Below are 21,431 nucleotides of genomic sequence, written 5' to 3'. Positions count from 1 at the left end.
TACACTTGGGTCAGTGACTATTTGAAAAAAAATCACTACTAGAAAGACTACTACAGATTAAAACAGCACTATTAAAATGTATCTTTTTATCAGCTGGGTGTTTCCGGTAATAAATAAATGTTAATATGCATGCAAACTAACAATAATTTCTATTATAACTATTTACATTGCATATAATCTAGATACAACTTGTATCTGTTAAATCCACTAAAGCAAAGTATGATTTTTGTTTTGTGGTAAGATATGTACACAATTCTTATCATGTACTGCAGTTTGTTTCCCACCCAAAGTAAAACATTCATGTCACTATTACACAAAACATATGCTCCCTTGTCATTTTGTGTCTAAGCGACCAGCTGTGTTTTGTGTGGTTGCTGCAGGTCTGGGTGGCTTTGTAATTATCCATGAAGGCACCGAGTGTACCTGTGCAGATCATTTGAAGCTTATCTATTGTTTGTCTGTGGTGGCGAGGACCACATGTGTGGTCTTGTTGGTAAATTTAGACTCCGCCCTGTACGTCCTTCGAGTTTGTGTTTTTTGAGCAGCATAAATTGCAGGTAACACACACGGGTCATGTAAATGTGTTTGGTAGAGAGAAAGAGAGAGCGAGAGAGAGAGAGAGAGAGAGAGAGAGGGAGAGAGAGACATCCATGTATGACTGTTTGGTTGCCAATAAAACAGCTGTGTCATGTTGGTTAATGATCTCAGCGTATGAGTCATCACACTATAGAGGATTTCCTGGTGCTGATGCTGAGTTAAACAATGTAATGTGTGGTTTCTAGTTTTTGATGAAAAGATTAATTTCAATAGTGCTCTTATAATCTGTAGTAGTCTTTCTAGTAGTGATATTTATTATTTTTTTCAAATAGTCACTGACCCAAGTATATTAATTAACCCTAATAAGTCCCTTCTTGAAAAATGTTAAGTTTTGTTTGGAACGTTCATAGAAACTATAAAGAGATTTTTTTTTGTTTAATTGAGTTGGAATTATATTTTTCCCTTTTTAACAATTGGTCAGTAAATGGTGTTGGTTAACCTTGTTTACTGTTAAAAGAAAACTGAGCATCAACCTCAACGTATTATTGTCAAAGTAGTTTAAAGGGGACATTTCACAAGACTTTTTTAAGATGTCAAATAAATCTTTGCTGTCCCCAGAGTATGTATGTTCTAGCTTAAAATACCATATATATAATTTATTATAGCACATTAAAATTGGCACTCAAAAATTTGCAGTTTTGGGTGTCCTTTAAATGCAAATGAGCTGATCTCTGCACTTAATTGCAGTGCTATGGTTGGATAGTGCAGATTAAGGGTTGGTATTATCCCCTTCTGACATCACAAGGGGAGCCAAGTTTCAATTATCTGTTATTTCACATGCTTGCATAGTATGGTTTACCAAAACTAAGTTACTGTTTTTTTTCACATTTTGTAGGTTGATAGCAGCACTTGGGAAAGCTGTTTTCAGATGACTGTTTTCAGATGCCCATCCCCTTATCGTCTAGCTTCTGTTTTAAACGCGTTTCTGTAAGCGCGTATGAACTTTAAAAACACATCACATATGGCGTCCATATGCGCAAGCTCGCGTCTCCGTGTAAACAATGTCGGCTCATAAAAAACGGTGTCACATGTAAAGCACATTGTATGGAATTACGTTGCATGTAAACAATATATAGAATCATATAACAGCAGATCCCGCAGTGCAGCATTACTCAAAGTTGCTATGAAGGATACAGAAGTGAATACGTGTGTCTAACACTGTACAACATGTAACAGATATCCGCCATTACGGGAGGTCACGCATACTCATTTGTAAATAAGCATATAAACGATATATCGAATCATATTACAGAACACACTTAAAAGATCCAGCAGTGCAGCCTTACTGAAAGTTGCCATGAAGGATATAAGTAAATAACTGTGTTTAACACTGTACAGCATGTAACAGTTAAATCCGCCATTATGTGAGATCACGCGTCCTTGTTTGTAAACAATGCGAAAGTTTTTCAATCCGAAGCATGCAGTCTGCTGAGGTCGCTTATGTAGGCTGAACTGCACAAGCCATAACCATATTACATGATAGCAAATATAAATGAGGATAAATTAACTGTTACTTACTTCAAGTATATATCCTCCTCCAGTGCGTCCTCCATTGTTCTTCTTCTTAGGTAACGTTAATGTTAAAGAGAAACGCTTCTTTTCCTTAATATCCAGACATAAATGAAGATCTTCCTCACGTGTGTGTATCATCTAAGTTTATCATCCAAACATCCGGTAAAGTCTTTAAATCTGATCAAAGTTTAGGCTTTGTTTATTATTGTTTGAACTGCTCGTCTGTTCATTACCATGTCAACAGCGCGTACCGCCCGGTGTGCGTGACCGCATTAAAGATAATGAAGTCAGCCAGGAAAAATCTGTACTCTCTTTACTTCAATGCAGATTATATAAACAGGCAATATTTGTTTTTGATTATAATTAGCTTGTTTAAAAATAGTCATTTTAGGCTTTCTTTGGATACGTGTATCATGTTTGTGTGACGAGTATTCGCAGAGTTTCAATCTCTTGATTTTTGTAACGTGTTTTGAGAGACAGCTGGTGGAGACAGAAATGTCTGAATGCGCACCCTGTTTATTTTCTTTATTTGGCAAAAACACAAAGATCTCTTGTTATTTTGAATGTAAACATATTAAAGAAGACCCTTTACAGTTTCAAATGATGTCAAACACGTAAGTGTATGATTATTAATGATGGAGTATTTTAAGATGACTCTGCCATGATAATGAGAAAACACGTCAAAACGCGGCACCGCGTTTTTGGACCCCAGGGAGTTAAATTGTCAAATTATTACATTATACTGTATATTTGTAAAACAAATGTTTCTCAAAATGCAGGTAATATAGAATAGTAATAAAGTAGAGGTAATACTGGAAGTCTGTCCAAGATTGTTCATAGTTCTTAATATAACACCATTGTGATGGGTCAATGCAAGTGCATTATATATAAAAAAGTTGAATGTTTTATATTTGTTAGTTAAAAGTTTCCCACATTGTCTAGTTTAAATGGACAGTATGTTTTTGTTCAGTACACACACACATTCTGGTTTCCATGTTTTGTGGGGACATTCCATAGACGTAATGAATTTTATACCATACAAACTGTATATTTTATTCCCCTTACCTACCCCATTCCCTAACCCCAACCATCACAGAAACCTTTCTACTACTTCAAATTTTCAAGAAATGTCATTTTGTTTGATTTATAAGCTTGTTTCCTCATGGGGACATCAAAATGTCCCCATTAGGGCTGCACGATTAATCAGACAATTTTAATTTCTTTTGCAAAATCTATGCAGATTTTTGCGGAATGATTTTAAATGTTTTAAAAAGAGAATGGGAGCTGTGAATATTACAAAACAATAAAATATTTTATAATATATAAAATATATATAGCCTAATATTATATACATGGCTGTAAAGTGTAAAAAAAAATACTGAAGTGAATGGAAGTTCTTCACTTAGAGAATTATCGTGATTTCTAATCGTGATCAAAAGTTTGAGCAAAACAATCGCGATCATCATTTTTCCTGGAATCGTGCAGCCCTAGTCCCCACAAGGTCACAAAAACACTGGTATTCTTATCTTTGTGGGGACAATTGGTCCCCACAACGTGATAATTACCAGGTACACACACACACACACACACACACACACACACACACACACATTCTGGTTTCCATGTTTTGTGGGGACATTCCATAGACGTAATGGTTTTTATACTGTACAAACTGTATATTCTATTCCCCTTACCTACCCCATTCCCTAACCCCATCACAGAAAACTTTCTACTACCTTAGATTTTCAAGAAACATCATTCTGTTTGATTTATAAGCTTGTTTCCTCATGGGGACATCAAAATGTCCCCACAAGGTCACAAAAACACTGGTATTCCTATCTTTGTGGGGACAATTGGTCCCCACAACGTGATAATTACCAGGCACACACACACGCACACGCACACACGCACACACACACACACACACACACACACACACACACACACACACACACACACACACACACACACACACACACACACACACACACACACACACACACATGTGCATCCTTTCATCCAATTAAATTCTCTTCTCCATCCCTCTGTTCTCCCAGATCAGCATCCTGGATTCTAAGAAAGGAATGAACATTGGAATTTTCCTCAAACAGTTCAAAAAGTAAGTTCTTCTTATGTGAATGTTCCAGCACAAGAAACAGGACCTGATAGTTATAGGAAACCTAATGCTCTCATGTAAGGGTCATCAGCTCTCAGGCTTTGTTTGACACCGGAAAGTTAACATCAGAGTGTAACGTGCAGTCACATTTTCAGGAGATACAAAGAAAGACGTAAAGCAAAAGGGAAATTTAATCATGAATAAGCATGAAATAAGAAAAGCTTTAATTTGGTGTTATGAGGTAAGCAGATGGATGTGTCCTGTGTAAATAAGGGTTCTGTTTGATTTGTTGAACAGGTATTTCCACATTTATAAAGACAGCGTGACTATAACTGGTCATACAGAATGACAGCAAAGATTATCTGTGATCACATTGTTTTTTAGATATTTGTACACGCAAACACACATACACAATGAGGAGAGATGCTAAAATAAGCCCGAGCCCAACCCGAGCCCGGTCTGTAGAAAAAAAAACGGCCCGAGCCCGGCCCAAATGGGCTTAGCCTGTCGGGCCCCGTCGGGCCCCGACGGGCTTGCAGGGCTCTAATTTGTAGCTGTTTGTGTATTTATGTTTGTTTTGGATGTTAGTTTATTTGTTCTGCATATGCAGTGTTTGTGTATCAGTCATCACATAATCCTGATTAGATGCCGAGTCACATTCACTGCTATTACACTTATGCCAGAGACGAGATGACAATTATTATGGGACTTCATTTTAAGTATTACATGTAAAGTCTATAACTATTTGTTATTGTAAAAATGTGTATGGATATATCCAAATAAACATTTATGAAAAGCATTAATATATGTGACACTCTTGATTGATTTCAATCTTTAACATGGCCTTACTCTGTCAGTACCAGTGTTGGGAACGTTACTTTAAAAAAGTAATTAGTTATAGTTACTAATTACTTCTCACAAATAGTAACTGAGTTAGTAACTGCGTTACATTATTATAAAAGTAATTAATTACCAGGAAAAGTAATTACTGCGTTACTTTAAAAAAAAAATATTTTAAGTAACTTGAATGCCCCTTACAAAATTAAATATGTTAAATGACTAAAATGGATACTAAAGAGAAATCAGTAATTTTGTGGCAGCATGTGACGTGAGGTGCTTTATTAGATCAGAATTACTTGCCACAGACCTGGAGAGACTTTTTCCTCATGGGCATAAGTTGCACATTACACAAACATTCTTGCCTTTCACCTCAACAATGGAAAAGTAGTGCTTTATACTTCGTGTTTGCGACCGCTACCTTTGAGCTTGTTGTACGTGCCATCGCCCTGTCGCCGGTGTTTTCGGAGTGATTGATGCGCGATGACCGGGCTGCATGTCAGTGCTTTGAGATGGGGCACAGTCAGCAGCAGCACCGCTGCTCGTTGAGAAGAGAAAACGACGCGTATTTTCATGTCAGTCTACAAAAGTCTCCAACCACGCCAGAAAAGATAGCTAGATTTGTCCTATAAAGTCGCTAAAGTGATAGAAAGTTGCTAAATCTAGCGACAAAGTGACCAAGTTGCTCAGACTTTTTAACACTGCTGCTCGCTCCTCGGACTTGCGCGTGTGGGCGGGCCTTTTTGTGAACTCTGCCTCTGGTTGGCTACCGATGGAAATTAAGCCAATCATCATCCGTTATGTTTCTCACAACACACACAAGAGAAAAACAGTGTTTGGCTGAGAGAGTGAGCATACGCGGCTGAAAATCACTACAGTAAGATCAATTTTAGTAATGCGCAGCATTTTAATGTCAGTAACGATAACGGCGTTATAACGGGGGAAACAGTAATTTATTTGATTACTCGTTACTGAAAAAAATAACGCAGTTACTAACGCCAATTACTTATAACGCCGTTATTCCCATCACTCGTCAGTACAATGTTATATTTACACAAGATGTTCTTTAGATTATGTAGGATGATTTTATGTAGAAATTTTCAATCACAAAGAAAATTAAACATCACATCTGTACATTTAAGTGTACTACGTTTGAGTTGTGCCATAGCTAAAAACAGATGGTCTCTTTTTTACTTGTTTTTTTCTCCTTTAGGTCAAATCATGCAATAGTAGAAGATATCCGTTTGGGTAACAGTAAACAGTATGGAGCTGAACCGCTGAAAGAATTACTCAAACTATTACCAGAGTCAGAGGAGGTGAGAAGATCTCTAAACATCACCTATACATCATATACAGTAGTTTGCATCTCGGGTATTTACAGTACTTCTCGTTGGATTGCAAAAAGATCCTTACATAAATTATTTATTAGATACGGCACAAGATGTACGTGAAAATGAGATCAATGCTTAAGAGACATTTTTATTTGATCCATCACAACATGTTCATGTCAAAGATAACATCAGCAGAGAGGTCTATATTAGGAAAACACACTGCTGTGTCTGAGATGCATATGTCCATATGCATATGTTCAGACAAACACATTTTTAGTTATTTTAGAAAATATTTTAGATCTTTAAATTAATCAAATGTAAAGTTACGTGGTCACGTCCTTCAAGTCGAAAAATGTGCATCCATCCTTCACAAAATAAATCCAAACGGCTCCACGAGGATAAACAAAGCACAGAACCCTCCATAAACTGCATACAATCTCATCTTGAATGCGGAAGATGGTGGTGTCATCGGAAGCTAGTTATTTTCGTTTATAAAGTTTTAAATTTGGACATTTTTACAACAACACCGCACAGATTACCCCCAGAGGGCACTTGTTTATCATCGTGGAGCCAATTGGATTTATTTTGTGATAAATACATTTTTTGGACTTGAAGGAAGTGGACCCGTAACTTTACGTTTGATTAACTGAAAGATCTAAAAACATTTTCTAAAATAACTGAAAATGTGTTCGTCTGAAAAATGATGGACATATGCATCTCAGACAGCTTGGGGGTGAGTTAATCGTGGGTTCAATATCATTTTTGGCCACACTATCCCTTTAATACAGGTTCTAAACTGGGCCACTGATTTATTTATAAGAAAAGTGTTCTAGACTATTTTATGTACTTGATTACTGTATATAATCTTTAATCGAATGACACCCAGTCAGTAATGAGTCTTTGATCGAGCTTTGCTTTGCATGTTTGAATATAAATTCATATCATGTACAATATCTATGACTAGGTGACGAGATTAAAGGACTTCAAAGGAGACCCCAATAAGCTGACCCTGGTCGATTCCTTCATGTTCCTGTTGATTCAAGTACCATGGTTAGATATGCACAAGAACATCCTATTGTCCATAATGTTTAACCCCTTATGAAAAAGCAAGTGAACTATGATTATGTGTACACTTTTACAGCTTTGAGGTACGCATTGAGGCTATGATACTTCAAGAAGAGTTCCACCCGTCCTGTGTGCTCATGAATCGTGAGATTACTATTGTGCGTCAAGCTACTGAAGGTAAGAACATAAACAGTAATTTTGCTGTCTTTGGCCTGTCTTTGAGGTTTATATATTTGAGAAACAGGAGTTGTATGTAAATATACTAATATTTACAAATATACAATATATATATATATATATATATATATATATATATATATATATATATATATATATATATATATATATATATATATATATATATATATATATATATATATATATATATATATATAAAATGCAAACTTAATAGCAGATGGCAAAAATTTCTGAGCTGATCTGCAAATGTATACAGTATTTGGGTTAGCGTTTTGTCTGTTTCTGCAGCATTTCAATGTTGAAAATGTCATTTGATGTGTGCAAAATACTGAACACATGCAGACACAAATACAAAATATAGAGCAATTTCAATTTAGATAGATTTAACAAAACTTGCAAAGTGATGTGATTTATATTGTTTTAAATAAATATGCCCGATTCACACAGAATGCAACTGAATGTCACTTGCTCTACTTAATATTGAATGATGGGGTAAAGACCAAAAACAGCCATACAATCCAAAATGTAAAGACTAAAGTTAGCCAAAAATATGAATTGGTTTATGGATTCAAACAAAAATGGGTGGCTGCTTGCACTTTTATTTCTAGTCACCTGCAATATGGCTACATGCAGTTTGATCACTGTAAAAAATTTGCTGTAATTTTGCAGCTGGTTGCCAGTAACTTACTGTATAAAATAAAGATTGAAAATGTTTCATGTTTATTTAACTTTGAACAAACTGTTGCCAGTAAATAACATAAATGTAAAATCTACAGTAAGTTACTGGCAGCTAGTTCTACAGAAATGTTTTACAGTATATTATTAGCCTATAGTTGAGATCTTAGTCCACACGGTTTAATGGCCCTGATTTACTATTAAACAGTTGAGGAGCATTTAATCAGGGCTCAGGTGTAGAGTCACTTTCTATCTTTCAGCAGTATCTTTATTAGCCTTTTCAAAAATCAATGGCTTGTGACCGTTCCACACCTCAACAGTACTTAATCCTAATAGCACGTATGCATAGCACTTATTTATCATTTCACTACTGTTGAAATCCATAAGGGAACTTCACATTAAGCTTTATTATTTGATCATTAACTGATCCTAGCAGTGTAGCTTAAACAAACAACTTTTTGTATGAATTATGTAGCCAAGTACATTACACAGACTTTATACAATATGTCAGAAAATAGTAACAGCATTTAGAATCTGGATGGCCTCTGAATACTGAATTTATATTGATTTTCCACAGAGCTAATGACTTGTGAAGAGCTCCATGCAATTCTACACTTGGTTCTCCAAGCAGGAAATATCATGAATGCCGTAAGAATTGTCTCTCTTTATCACTGGCTTTTTCTCTCTGTCTTTGTCTTTCTGTTGCACCACAATCTTTTCTTTCAGCTCTGTCAGTCTATTCATATTTGAACAGATATGTAAGGCTTTTATAACATTGACCGGATAATAAGGTGGTTGTTTCAATACATACATTTTTACCTTAAATTTAAAAACATTTTACCATTTAGAGGTAATGTGTAAACAGGGATCTTTGTCAAAATGCCTGATAATCACCTCTGTTCAATCATGTCTGCTGAGATGACATTACACAGATGTCAAAGAATGTGAGCTAATGACAGTAATAGAGAAGCTGACACATATACTGATTAGTTGTAAAGCGTGACGCACATTTCTCAAAAAAATGTGTTTGTGAATTGTGAAAACACACTGTGATTGGTCTGATCATACAATTTTCTCATACGCATTTCTGTTTGTGACGATAAAAACAAAAATGGAATACAAGTTGAGGAGGAATACAAGTTGAGGAGGAATACAAGTTGAGGAGGAATACATACCAACTCAAGCTGCAACAAAAGTTGCACCATCACTGCTGATGCTTTTTCCATAACTTAGACAACCAGCTGTTTCTTCTTCGTATTTAACCTTAATACTGCGTATACACCAGTAACGTGCCCGTGGCTACAGCCTCCTAGCAGTCTGCATGTGTAATTGCACATTAACATGTACAGTGACGCAGAAGTATAAATAAAAACTGATAACTAGCCTACAACATAGAGGCTACGGCATAGGTCCGATGCAGAAGTATAAATCAGCCTCAAGGCTGTGACAAGTAAGTTGCACATCATGATTATTTATGTTGCAGAAAAAAATGGTCAATTGAACAGACACTAAAACAAAATAGCTTTCTATATGAGGTTACTATACAGTAACTGTCACAGTCAACCAACTGCTCTGGGCACAAAGGTTTGATCCAAATGCAGCCTTATTGATGAGACCATCCAGAATCATAATCCATGAGCCAGGCAAAAGATCAAAATGGGTAAACCATTGCGAAGATAAACACAGAGGCAGAAACCAGAGGAAACAAGGAAACACAGGGACCAGCAAAATCAGAGAATGCTTGGAATTGCAGTGTAATACGCTAACAAGACTTTGCAAAGTCTGAGTCATTTAACAGGGTTTATATAGGCATATTTAACAACGATAATGAGAGGCAGCTGAAAGAGAAATGATGAGCCCAGCCAAAGAGTTATGGGAAATGTAGGAAGGAGGCAGCAGAGACCTGGGAGGAGCCAGCTTAGACCATGGCAGGGAGCGTAACCAAGTCAGGAACAGGATTTTTGGCCGAGAAGCAGCATGTGCTGGAAATTGGGCAGCTGCATCAGGGGGAACAGCAGGGCTGTATGCAACCTAGACCTGCAAAATGGCAGTAATGAACACATGCAGAACCTTTGGGACCTCTGCACTTGGGACCACCAGAACAGGCACCTCTGGGTTGTCAAACACTGAAACAAAAGAGGATTCTAGATAAGGGTATAAGAACTGTCACAGTCACACAACTGCTCTGGACACAAAGGGTCAATGCAGTTTTATTTATGGGACCATCCAGAATCATAATCCATGAGCCAGGAAAAAGATCTAAATAAGTAAACCATCTTAAAGACACAAACAGAGAGGCAGAAAACACAGGAAATAAGGAAATTCAGAGAACAGAAAAACCAGAGAACACTTTGAACACTAACAAGACTGAATCATTATATAGTCAGGTTATAGGAAATATTATATTATATAGACAGGTTAATATTATATTATATAGACAGGGTTTATATTATATAGACAGGTTATGGGAAATGTAGTGCAATATAAGATTGTCCAGGAGATGTGATGAGTGCCCTCTGGTGGAGCACATGAGCAATCCATCTGGTAAACATGGATGACAAAATAACTAGCCTCCTTCAGGAATGAAACACTCAAGTTAATTTCCAGTGCTGATATTTGGTATCACTGTGAATAAAAGACATTGTACATATGAGTAATGGATGCTGTAACTTTATTGGAAATGATAGGATTTCATGTTGGAAAGTGTATATTAACAATGCCCTTTGTCTGTTTGTAGGGTGGCTATGCAGGCAATGCTGTGGGCTTCAAACTATCCTCTCTTCTCTCTTTGGCTGACACGAAGGCCAACAAGCCGGGCATGAACCTGCTCCACTTTGTGGCACTGGTAACTATCTGTGAACTAAATGCAAGTTTTTTTATTGTATTTTTTATATTGTACATTAAGAGTTGTAATTCTTTGCACACAGGAAGCACAGAAAAAGGATGAGGCCCTTCTGAAGTTCCCAGAGAAGCTAACACATGTTCAGCGTGCAGCAAGGTAACAGTGATGTTGATCTCGCCACAGTCATTAAATGTATATTCTTCTACACACTGGACAGATCTATATATTCCCTTTTGTGTTTTTTTAAGGTACTTCATGCTTTTTGTAACACTTCAGAATGGGGAACACATTAATTATTAACTATGACTTTGCCACAACAAACTCCTAATGTACTGCTAATTCATAGCTAATAAGGTAGTTGTTGTAGTGGTTAGATTTTGGTATGGGGTTGGATTAAGTGAATGTAGAATATGGTCATGCAGCATAAGGCATTAATTTGGCTTTATTGGGCGGTTTTCCAGTCAAGATTTAGCAACTAATTTAAAAGTGAGAATTAATCCTAAAGTGTTAGAAAATGTTTTACTATTTTCTTAAGGATACATTTTTCACATCAGTCAATTATTTTAGCATGCTCTTTTTTTACATAAACCCACAAAAAATAAAAATAAACTGTGGTTTGCTGCTTTAAATGCAGCAAAGTACCAAATGTATTATTTTACCATATTGAAACTCTGTTGTAGGATTTTTGAAGCACTGCTGTCTGTACTTTATAATAGACATTTATTTTCTTTCTCTTCTCTCCTTATCTTTTTCTTCTTACTTATCTGCTGCTTGTTCTCTTTCTTTCACTGTCTTGTTGGTTTTTATTGCTGTAGAATTTCAGTCGAAAATATTGAAGGGGAGTTTTCCTCTCTTTATGTCAAAACACGTTCGTTGGAGGAGAAGATTCAGGATGACAAGGAGCTGCAAAAGCAGCTGGATTCATTTTTGCAGGTAAATCAATTATTTATTCTTCTACCAAATTGAGACAACATTCTGCATTGTTATTTTGTTTTTACTTTATGTGTTTTCATCATGGTAACTTAAATATTTGTTGTTATTGTAAAAATCTACTGAAACAGAAAAGCAGTTGTTCCAGAAAGACTCAGGAAGCATTGTAACGTTAGAATATTTAACAAGTTGTAAGTAAAAGGATGTGTGTCCATGATAGTGTGTCGATATTTCAATCTCTACTATCGATATAAAAAATTTCAAATCCCTTTGTGCATGTCAATCGACCTCCACCTGCCGCTGCTGTAGTTGTCGCTGTCCAGTTGTCGGTCATATACGACCATTCGGCCAATGTCTCAGAAGTTAGCGGGAGTGAGAAAATGGCAGAAATTTTAAAAACGCCTGCAGCTTTCAAAGACGACGTGTGGACTTTGGCTGTAAGAAAGAAAAATCAGCTGTATTTTTATTTACATTTTTGATAAAAAAAGAAAAGAAAAAGTATTGCAATGTATCGCAACGCACAACGTATTGTATCGTACTGTATAGTGATCCATTGTATCATGCCCCATGTATCATGATACGTATTGTATTGTGAGGCCCTTGACAATACCCAGCCCTACCGTTCATAGCTCAAAGACGCAGGGTTGTAGGTCCTTGCTGCTCCTGCCTAACTGTGCGTTCACACCGCCACCGGCGAGAGAGTCAAAGTGATCAGAAGTCATTAATTTTCAATGAGAGCTTGGACGGTGTGAGCATTGAGGAGAGTTGAAATCAGGTCAACTTTATGGTAATGAGCTATGACATGGTTCAGTGGCAACCAATCGGCAGTGTGAACGTACAGTAAGACGAGCAGGGGTGGAGCCTACCCCGATGTATGAACAAGGGCCAATCTGGTGGTGGTGGGTAGGATGGAGGTGAATGTCAGCATAAGTATCTGCACATGCAAAAGAGTATAGGTTGAGTATAGGGCACTTATATACTTCAGGAGTCAAGTAATGATTAGATCAAAAAAAGAATGAATGACGTGGCATTAAGTCTTACTGGTAGAGAGCTTTAATTTCCTTTGTTCTTCTGGTCAATGTTAATTTTGTGTTAATTTGCCCCTTTTGTTATTTTTTAGAGCTCAACACAGGCCCTGCAGGACCTTAAACGTCGCAGGATGGACATGCGCAAGGAGGGCAACGCTGTCATTGACTTTTTCTGTGAAGACAAAGACACCTTTCAACTGGATGAGTGCTTCAGAATCTTCCAAGACTTCTGTCTGAAGTTTAAAAAAGCTGTTAAGGTATAACCGTTTGTTTTAGTTTACATATAAACACACATTGCTAGACAGTTAGGGACCACAATCTAATCAGTATTTAAAATAATATTTATTTCAAATTGTAAACATTTTTATATGCAACATTTAATTATATTCCTCCAAATGTATGCACGTATATGTAAGAGCATAATTACAGCACTTTTTACCAGGGCTTTGAACCAGAATTTTTTCCCAATTGGTTCGTTCCCAACAGAAACAGTATTTTAACGTTTCCGGTTTTCGGTTCAACCCTAAAGTTGACATTCCTGAACCGGTTAGAACAAAAAAAATAAAGTTCCTGAACCGGTTAATAATGTTCCATGTCAGCTGTGGGACATACAAATAAGTAGGCTGATCATTAGGACATTAAACTTTAATTATAAGTCTACATAATTTTCCTTAAGTGTCATCAAACATTAAAAAAGGCTACATTATGTAAGCGGCATAACTGTTATTCTGACATGCCTACATTTGTTGAGTGCACTTAAACATGCGCACACACACAGACAGAGGACAAATTCCAAACAGCGCTTCGGGAAGAAGATGTGGCAAAAACAGTTGCTCCACATAAAGTGAAAATTACGGTGTTCTTCAGTGCTTTATTCGCCAAATGTATTTTATACATCAAGAGTTCTGATCTTTGAAGGGCATAGGGATAATTCCATATGATTGGAGTAAGACCAGACACATTCAAACGCATGTGCGTACAGAACATTTTCCACTTTAGCACCTTTTTGCGGTTAAATTGTTTAAAATCACTTAAGTGTTAACATTTGCAAGCCTTTGAAATACATGCAAATGATCAACTTTCAACCTATTTAAATTTGTGTATTAATCCGCGAATCGCAAACAAGCAGAACCATGGGTAGTGATCTGTAAGGATCATGGATCAACTGTTACACCACTAATTAGTATTAAAAAACAAACATCTTGAGATACTTGGTAGCCTACAATATTTACCTCTTATGATTGAGCATTAAAGACTTGGGCTTTAGTGGGCTACTTGCTGGTGGCAAGCTTCCCATTTCTCTGATGAGTCAACGACGACCGGAAGTGAACTTCACCGAGTCATATTGCACAGAAATCTTATCAAAGAACGGAAAAATAACGGTAATAACCATTTACCATTATTTTCAATTAACGGTTCTGTTCCGGAACATATATTTTTGGAAAGTTACTGGTTTCGTTTCTGTTCCTTGCAAAACATCAAAAGTTTCTGGTTTTCGTTTTCGTTCCTTGAACCGGTTCAAAGCCTTGCTTTTTACAATGTGTAAACTTTAAAAAGTTAGCGAGATGTTGGTTTTGCCGGTTGTTGATGAGTAACAGCTGTGAATGATCACAACCCGCTTAAACAGCCACGTCACAGGAGAACCAGTGAACAGTGTCTCAATGTCAAGTCAGCTAGAGTCCTAACTAGTGCCCAAACCTGCAAACACATTCTCAACATCGGGAGATTGGGAACGAATTGAGACACTCGCCAAGCAGCACCCGCAGGCGGCTACAGTGTGCGCCGCTCTAATTTGCCCGTGTAGAACGTTGCGTCGCATTAGTTCCGCTTTTGCCGCTTGCGTGTAAAATCAAAATAAATTTATACTTTTTTATTTGGTCAGCACGGGGTGGCCACAGGGGTGGCCAGGGACATGTCTACAGAGGCACGGGCCACCCTTGGCCTCCGTGTAGAACCGCCACTGGTCTTAAAAAGAAATTTTACAATATGGGGTTGCTGTACAACACATTCGCATGTACACTATAATATAAAGTTTATCTGGCAATAATATTTAATGCCTGTCTAATTTTCCTGTGAACTGCAATTTCAGTATATGTCTGTATAATGATAATTTTGCATATTCTGAACTCAAATTAGATCAAAAACAGTGTTCAAAACACTAAAATTAGCAGTGAAATATCACACAGGCATATTTCCCAGGGCTGTTTGGAAACAGTTGTGGAAATGTCCTGGGTTTCAAGAACAAGATATTTATTTTGCATCGTATTTGGTGTGAAAGAGCCTTTAGTCACATCCTCTTACATTATAGTAAATTCTTGTCCCCTCTCCTGCAGGACAACCAGGACAGAGAACTTAAAGAAGAAGCCAGACAGCGACGCTTACGGGAACTGGAGGAGAAACGTTTTGCCTGGGCTGGAGGAAATAATGAAAAAGATGATGATCGTTTTGGTCGCAGTAGTAGTGAAAATGATGTTGACATCCTAACCAAAGGAGGCCTCATGGACTTCTTGCTTAATTCAAGACCTCAAAGCCCCCACAGTCCTTTAGGACGCTCAGCTAGTGCCCGTCGTTACCATCACACAGTTGGTGACCGTGGCTTTGTGGAGCTCCCCGCTGGGTCTTCAGCATCTGACTACACCAAATTTAGCAGTCTTCCACGGTCAGGCAGGAACCATAAAAGAAAGACCATTCCCTGGCTTGTTTCACAAGGTGATAATAGGGAGCTGGGTCCACAAAGTCAGGCCTACCAAGAGAAGGGTGCAACTTCACCAAAGGCTGAAACAGAACCTATCAGTCCTTTAGCTAGATACTCAACCTCTGGCTACAACATAAACAATGATCGCCAAAATAATAATAATAATTATACTTCTCTCTCTGAAGGTGGAGTTACCCCTCAATTAGATAACTCAGATATTTTTCAGGAGACATCTGGACAAGGTGTTGGACACATGAGGGTTTATGTGGAGAAACACACACTAGTTACTGGCCTTCAACCCTTTGAAATAACCCAGATCAATAATAACAGTTATGTCAGTGTAGACAACCCATGTGAAGTGATTGTGACAAGCCTGGAAAGAGATGAGGACCATTCCAAACCATTTGTCCTTGATACCCCTCCATCTAGCAGAAGTTCTGAGGATAGACCCAGGCCAGATAAACTATTTGATGACAAAATTATCTTGTCCCAACTGGAGGAGGTGGACATGAGCACCATTTCCTCAACAACTTGTGACACCCCACTGCCTCTTGATCCCTCTGTGTCCAATAAAAAACCTGCGTTGAATGTCATGGATTGTACTGAAACCGATTGTTCAATCATGTTGGACTGTTCTGAAATCGAAAGTTTTCCCATCATGAAGGAAGAATCTGGAATTAACTCAAAGCCAAAGGATGCCAACCTATCAAGAGTCATTCAGGATGCCAATTCCCTTTCCTCAAATTATGAGTCCATCAGTGGTCTCCCAACAACTGATGAGCATCTTGCAGAAAAGCTTGATCAAGAGTGTGCCGAAGCATTCAGTCCATCTGTAACTACTGAAGAAGCAGAGTCAGATAGTTGTGATACAGCTGAGGGGCATAGAGTTGCTGAGAAGGCAGTCCAGAGCCGTAGACCCAAAGCAACCAGTCTTGCCAAAACCAAGACTGGGTCCAAATCAGGGTGTATTCCTGGCATTCGTCCTTTAAGAACTCTTACGACAACTGAGACGCAAAACATGCGAAAAGTGGTGCCCATTACAAGGCAAAATCGATCTAGTAGTACCATAAAGAAGGCAGAAAACCCCCCTGGACAGGAAAGTGCTGAACCCAGACGTCCACTTCGTGACCAAAGCATGCCAGCTAGAAGAGGTGAGAGACAAAGCAGACCTGCTCGGCATTCCAGCCTCCCTCCAGGTAATCCCAAAACACAAAGAGGTACTCCAAACAACGTCAATTCTGGCCGGGCAAGGGACTCCACTCCACGTGCAACCCCCCTCAGGAAAACAAGTGCCAAACCTATCCGTAACATTTCAAAACCACCACCAGAGGAAAAGATGTGTCGTTCAACAATGCGAGCCTTGGCCCAAGCTCAGGCCCAAGGAACCTCAGAAGGAGTTACACCAGAAACTCCCAAGCACACACACAAAGTTTCTTTGCCCAGCTTTGCCCGCAACACAGTAGCATCCTCTTCCAGATCTAAAAAAGACTTGCCCCCAACACCTGTAACAGGAACACCATCAAAGAGCTCCACCTTATCAAGAACTAGCTCTCAGAGATTGACTTCTGGTGTAAGAACAGATTTTGTCAGTAACGGACTTTTGACAAAGAGTGAAGATAAACTAGGTGGGTCTTTAAGGAAGGTTCAAAGCGCAAGGGCTTCCAGTCGAAGCACTCAGAGCAGTGACACAACCCCTTCACAATCTGGACGAGAGCACTCCTTCAAAAGTAGCAGTTTCTCAGAAAAAAACACACAGATTAAAGACTCAGCCAGGACCAGTAAACCCACGTGGAAGTAGAGTGTGATTTTTACTTACTACATATAAAAAACAACGTTAAACAAGACAGATCAATTTGTTTTCTGAACATACATTAGAGTTACTTAAGAGGCACAGTGTCTCACATATTGTTCTGAATGTATCTAAAGCTTTTAATGTAGCTGAAGTAGAAGCTTGGCAAGAGTTTAAGAGTTATGTAAGCTACTGTCACTATTTGACAGCACATTTTAGTAGCACTTTCACATCCAGTCAAGGATGGTTTTGATGGCCTTTTCTTATACATGTACTTGACACGTATCATCAAACATTAGGAAACAAACAAATCAATTAAAAATTATATGTGGTGTTAGATTATATTTTTATTAATTCTGCATATATATTGTGAGCTGTTCTCACAAACTCCTGAAGAAAAACAAATTGTCATATATTGACATGCTTCTTTATCTTGTATAATATTTAGTAAAAGTACTGTTTAATAGGACAACATTTCATTAAAATGAATGAACACTTCATGTTTTCTGTGCATGACAAATCAAGCTGAAGACTGTTTTATGAATATATCTATGAATGTTATTCAAATACACATTAGTGTAGCTGATGCAATGGAAATTGAGCACTACATCTAAAAGTTTGAAGCCTCTTCAGTCTGGTTTTTGACATAGGTTTTTGAAAGCATCTTTCATGACTGCTTTGAGTTTTCAGTTTTGTTATCTATTTGCCTACAAGCTGCTATACACTGCTGTTGTTGGCACTGTATTTGTGACTATTATGTGATCATACTGCTAATTCTATGTTTGTAAAGCCATACTGTTAACCAAGAGTGGCAAAACCTGGTGCAGGAGGGAAGACTATATTATTTTGCCTAAACTTTTGAGAAAGCACATACACTGCAAGCACGTTGAACGTAACATGTTCTCACTGTGAACATTTTGTCAAAATTTGTGCTTAAAATTAAGGGGCCGTTTACATGACAACATTTTTAACTGAAAACAGGAAAGCTTTTATTGTTTTGGCAGTTTGTTTAAACGAAAACAGAATTTTGGGGTCCTAAAAAAAATACGAACGGCTTCCAAAGTGGTTTTTAAGTGCGAGTCTTTATCCTTTTCATGTAAAGGCAAATATGCAAATCTGTGAAAGCGATGACACAAGCTCATGCGTGTTTTGCATTTAGTCTACAAGCATGTGCATTTTATCATACACACACAACAATGGCAGACTACATGATTGTGTTTGTGTTGCTAAAAAAGTTGAAGTAACAAACCACATTCATCATCCGTCCATACAAAACTGCCAGCTGCTTTCGCCATGTTGTTTGTTTGTCTTTCCACGGGCTACTCCTTTGTCACTTCCCCTACTGTGCGTTCACACCAGACGTGATAGATGCGGCAAAAACATGCTTGTTGCGCATAGTTGGACGCTTGAACATTTTGAGTTTACTCGTTTCATTCACGTGTGAAAGCCGCGTGTGAAATTGTAGTCATTTGAGACATTAATGCGGTCATGGGAGGGGCTTTTTCTGCCTCCGCTCATGTAATCACGTCACTGCTAGAGCAAGCTCCAAGCTTCTCATCCTTACATTGACTTAACATGTAAATCACTTGCGCTTGCCGCCTCTTCCGCGTCTGGTGTGAACGCACAGTTAAGGGCCTTTGGTTGTGTATAGTGACGTTGCCACCCACTGGCCTGGCATGCATTATACAATATTTTTGGTTGTTTCTGCTTTTCCATGTAAACGCAGATCGTTTTTACAATGTTGTCGTTTTACACAAACGTGAAGGAAAAACTTTTACGTTTTCAGTACAATCGTTGTCAGATAAACGTAGCATATTTGGCAAGTCCTTAAAACATGTATGTTATATACAAAAAAAAAACGTGTTGTTAAAAAGTCAGTTCAGTTAGATCAAATCAGTGTTAATACAGCCTAATTGGACAATAAAGTGTTAATAAAATCCATTCAGAGAAGAATGAAATTAACATTATTGTTTGGGTACTTTCTGTAACTTCTTGGACAACACAGGAATTCTCTTTAAATCTCTCCTATTTCTGTCTATTAAGTAGCAATGATTAAAAATAATTTATTTATATTTAAACATATAATTCATAAATATGCCTAACACAGAAGGCCTAAAATTATTCTACCTCTAAAATCAGATTTGCCACCTCTTGTTTTGTTCTGATGGCTTACTAATCAAGTGAATCAATGGCTTTTACAGAATCCTGCAGATGTATCTCAGTTACAGCATACAATGTCTTTTAATGTTCTCAGAAAGGTTAGTGTACTGTATTGACATATTTGTATTTAGCGCAAATTCATTAATGTGCTATAAAAATGCATCCATTGTAACGTGGACAAGTGGAATCGCTGTTCCTGCTATATACATTAGTTTAACCTTAAAAACAAGACTATTCAAATATTAAGATTCAGTGTGTTGTACTTTATATTGATATTGCTCAGAATTTCTATTTTGAATGTTACTTTTGAGCCTCTTCCTCTGTGATTGTATTACAATCAATATAAGCTAATCAATAAATAAATATATATGAAAAAATGTATTTTCAAAAGATTCCACAGCTTGCTTGACTGTTTAGAAATGGCCTGATCATGTTATACTTGAAATCAACGTCAAAAGGGTAGTAAACATCGAAGCCATTGCGTCTATGAAGCTATTTTAGTATGACCTCTCAAAGGTCTTTGTGTGATGCAAATGTAGTCAGACAAACACAAAAAGAAACTATAAATCATTTCACCCAGACAAAAGCAATGTCAAGTAGTAGAAAATGCGTGACCCCTTTTCATTTGCCAGCTACCTTTTTGTGGTACGTTATGCTATAGTTCTCTCCAGTCTGCCTCTAATGCTCAAAATACCACTTAGTTCAGGGTAAACATTCATTTCAATGTTATACACAGAACCTATTTCTTATTTAGTACAACTCCACCTGCTGTTTAAAGGGCATAATACAGTATTGGGTTGGTGTTGGTGTGATTGTCTTTTCCCACCCTCTGACTTTTATGGTGGACGCAGTTAGCTGTTAAGTTGCTGTGGCAATGCTTTTACCGGGAGAACAATTTACACTTTGGACTTTCATTTGTATCACTTTCTAAATATCACACTTCAATTTAACAAAGTTTTTTAAAAATTGTCACTAATCTGAAAACTTTTAGGCAAAAAATATTTTGTATTGTAAAAATCTTTGCCTGTTTTTCTTAAAAGTTAAAGTGCTTTTATAATTCAGTTTAACTCTTATCGGGAGTCAAAATAACCCCAAGCCACTTATCTTTATTTAAAAAAAAATGAATCCCTTCATCTCAGTGTGGAATAAGATTTTGTTACTTTTCTACATTATCTGTCAATATTCATATAAAAACTGGGCTTGATTCTGTCGTTCTGAAGATGTGTACTTTTTTTACAAAATAGGTCCATGGAGGTCAATATGACCCCAATTGAAAATGAATGGGAAATGAAAAAAAAAATGTTATTTGTCAAAAAAAATACACACAGACTCAGACACACAAACAAAGAAACAGTAACACCTACACACATAAAGAGACAGACACACACAGAAAGATAAAGTCACACACACCTCTGTTGGTCTAAATTATTTATTTTCTTAACTGTAATTCTTTTATGTTTTTTTTCTAACCAGCAGATGGCCAAATTCAACACATTACTTCTAGATCAATATTTAGAAACAATTAAAAAAAAATTTGATCATAATTCATGTGAATGGTTTATAAAAATGTTATATTTTACATGCAAGTTAATGGTGTAGTTGAGGAATTAGTGGTAAATAGGTACAAAAGTACTTCATATCTCCCAAAACACAGCA

The 21,431-nt window shown here is 37.3% G+C and overlaps 1 protein-coding gene across 2 annotated transcripts in view; it reads left to right on the top strand.

Moving 5' to 3' along the window:
* fhdc1 (FH2 domain containing 1) overlaps positions 1 to 20,146 on the top strand; it is a 33,673-nt gene extending 13,527 nt beyond the window's left edge. For both annotated transcript variants that reach the window (XM_065254773.1, XM_065254774.2), the window contains exons 3-12: positions 4,167 to 4,228; positions 6,276 to 6,378; positions 7,358 to 7,443; positions 7,535 to 7,635; positions 8,909 to 8,979; positions 11,069 to 11,176; positions 11,259 to 11,329; positions 11,989 to 12,106; positions 13,224 to 13,388; positions 15,465 to 20,146. In XM_065254773.1, the coding sequence (XP_065110845.1) occupies positions 4,167 to 4,228; positions 6,276 to 6,378; positions 7,358 to 7,443; positions 7,535 to 7,635; positions 8,909 to 8,979; positions 11,069 to 11,176; positions 11,259 to 11,329; positions 11,989 to 12,106; positions 13,224 to 13,388; positions 15,465 to 17,624 (3,045 nt within the window). In that variant the 3' untranslated portion in view covers positions 17,625 to 20,146. The remainder of the gene's footprint in view (positions 1 to 4,166; positions 4,229 to 6,275; positions 6,379 to 7,357; positions 7,444 to 7,534; positions 7,636 to 8,908; positions 8,980 to 11,068; positions 11,177 to 11,258; positions 11,330 to 11,988; positions 12,107 to 13,223; positions 13,389 to 15,464) is intronic.
* The last annotated feature ends 1,285 nt before the right edge of the window (positions 20,147 to 21,431 follow it).

Source organism: Paramisgurnus dabryanus, chromosome 4 (genome assembly GCF_030506205.2).
Source record: "Paramisgurnus dabryanus chromosome 4, PD_genome_1.1, whole genome shotgun sequence".
Lineage (NCBI taxonomy): Eukaryota > Metazoa > Chordata > Actinopteri > Cypriniformes > Cobitidae > Paramisgurnus > Paramisgurnus dabryanus.
This window is presented reverse-complemented; position numbering and strand designations above follow the sequence as displayed.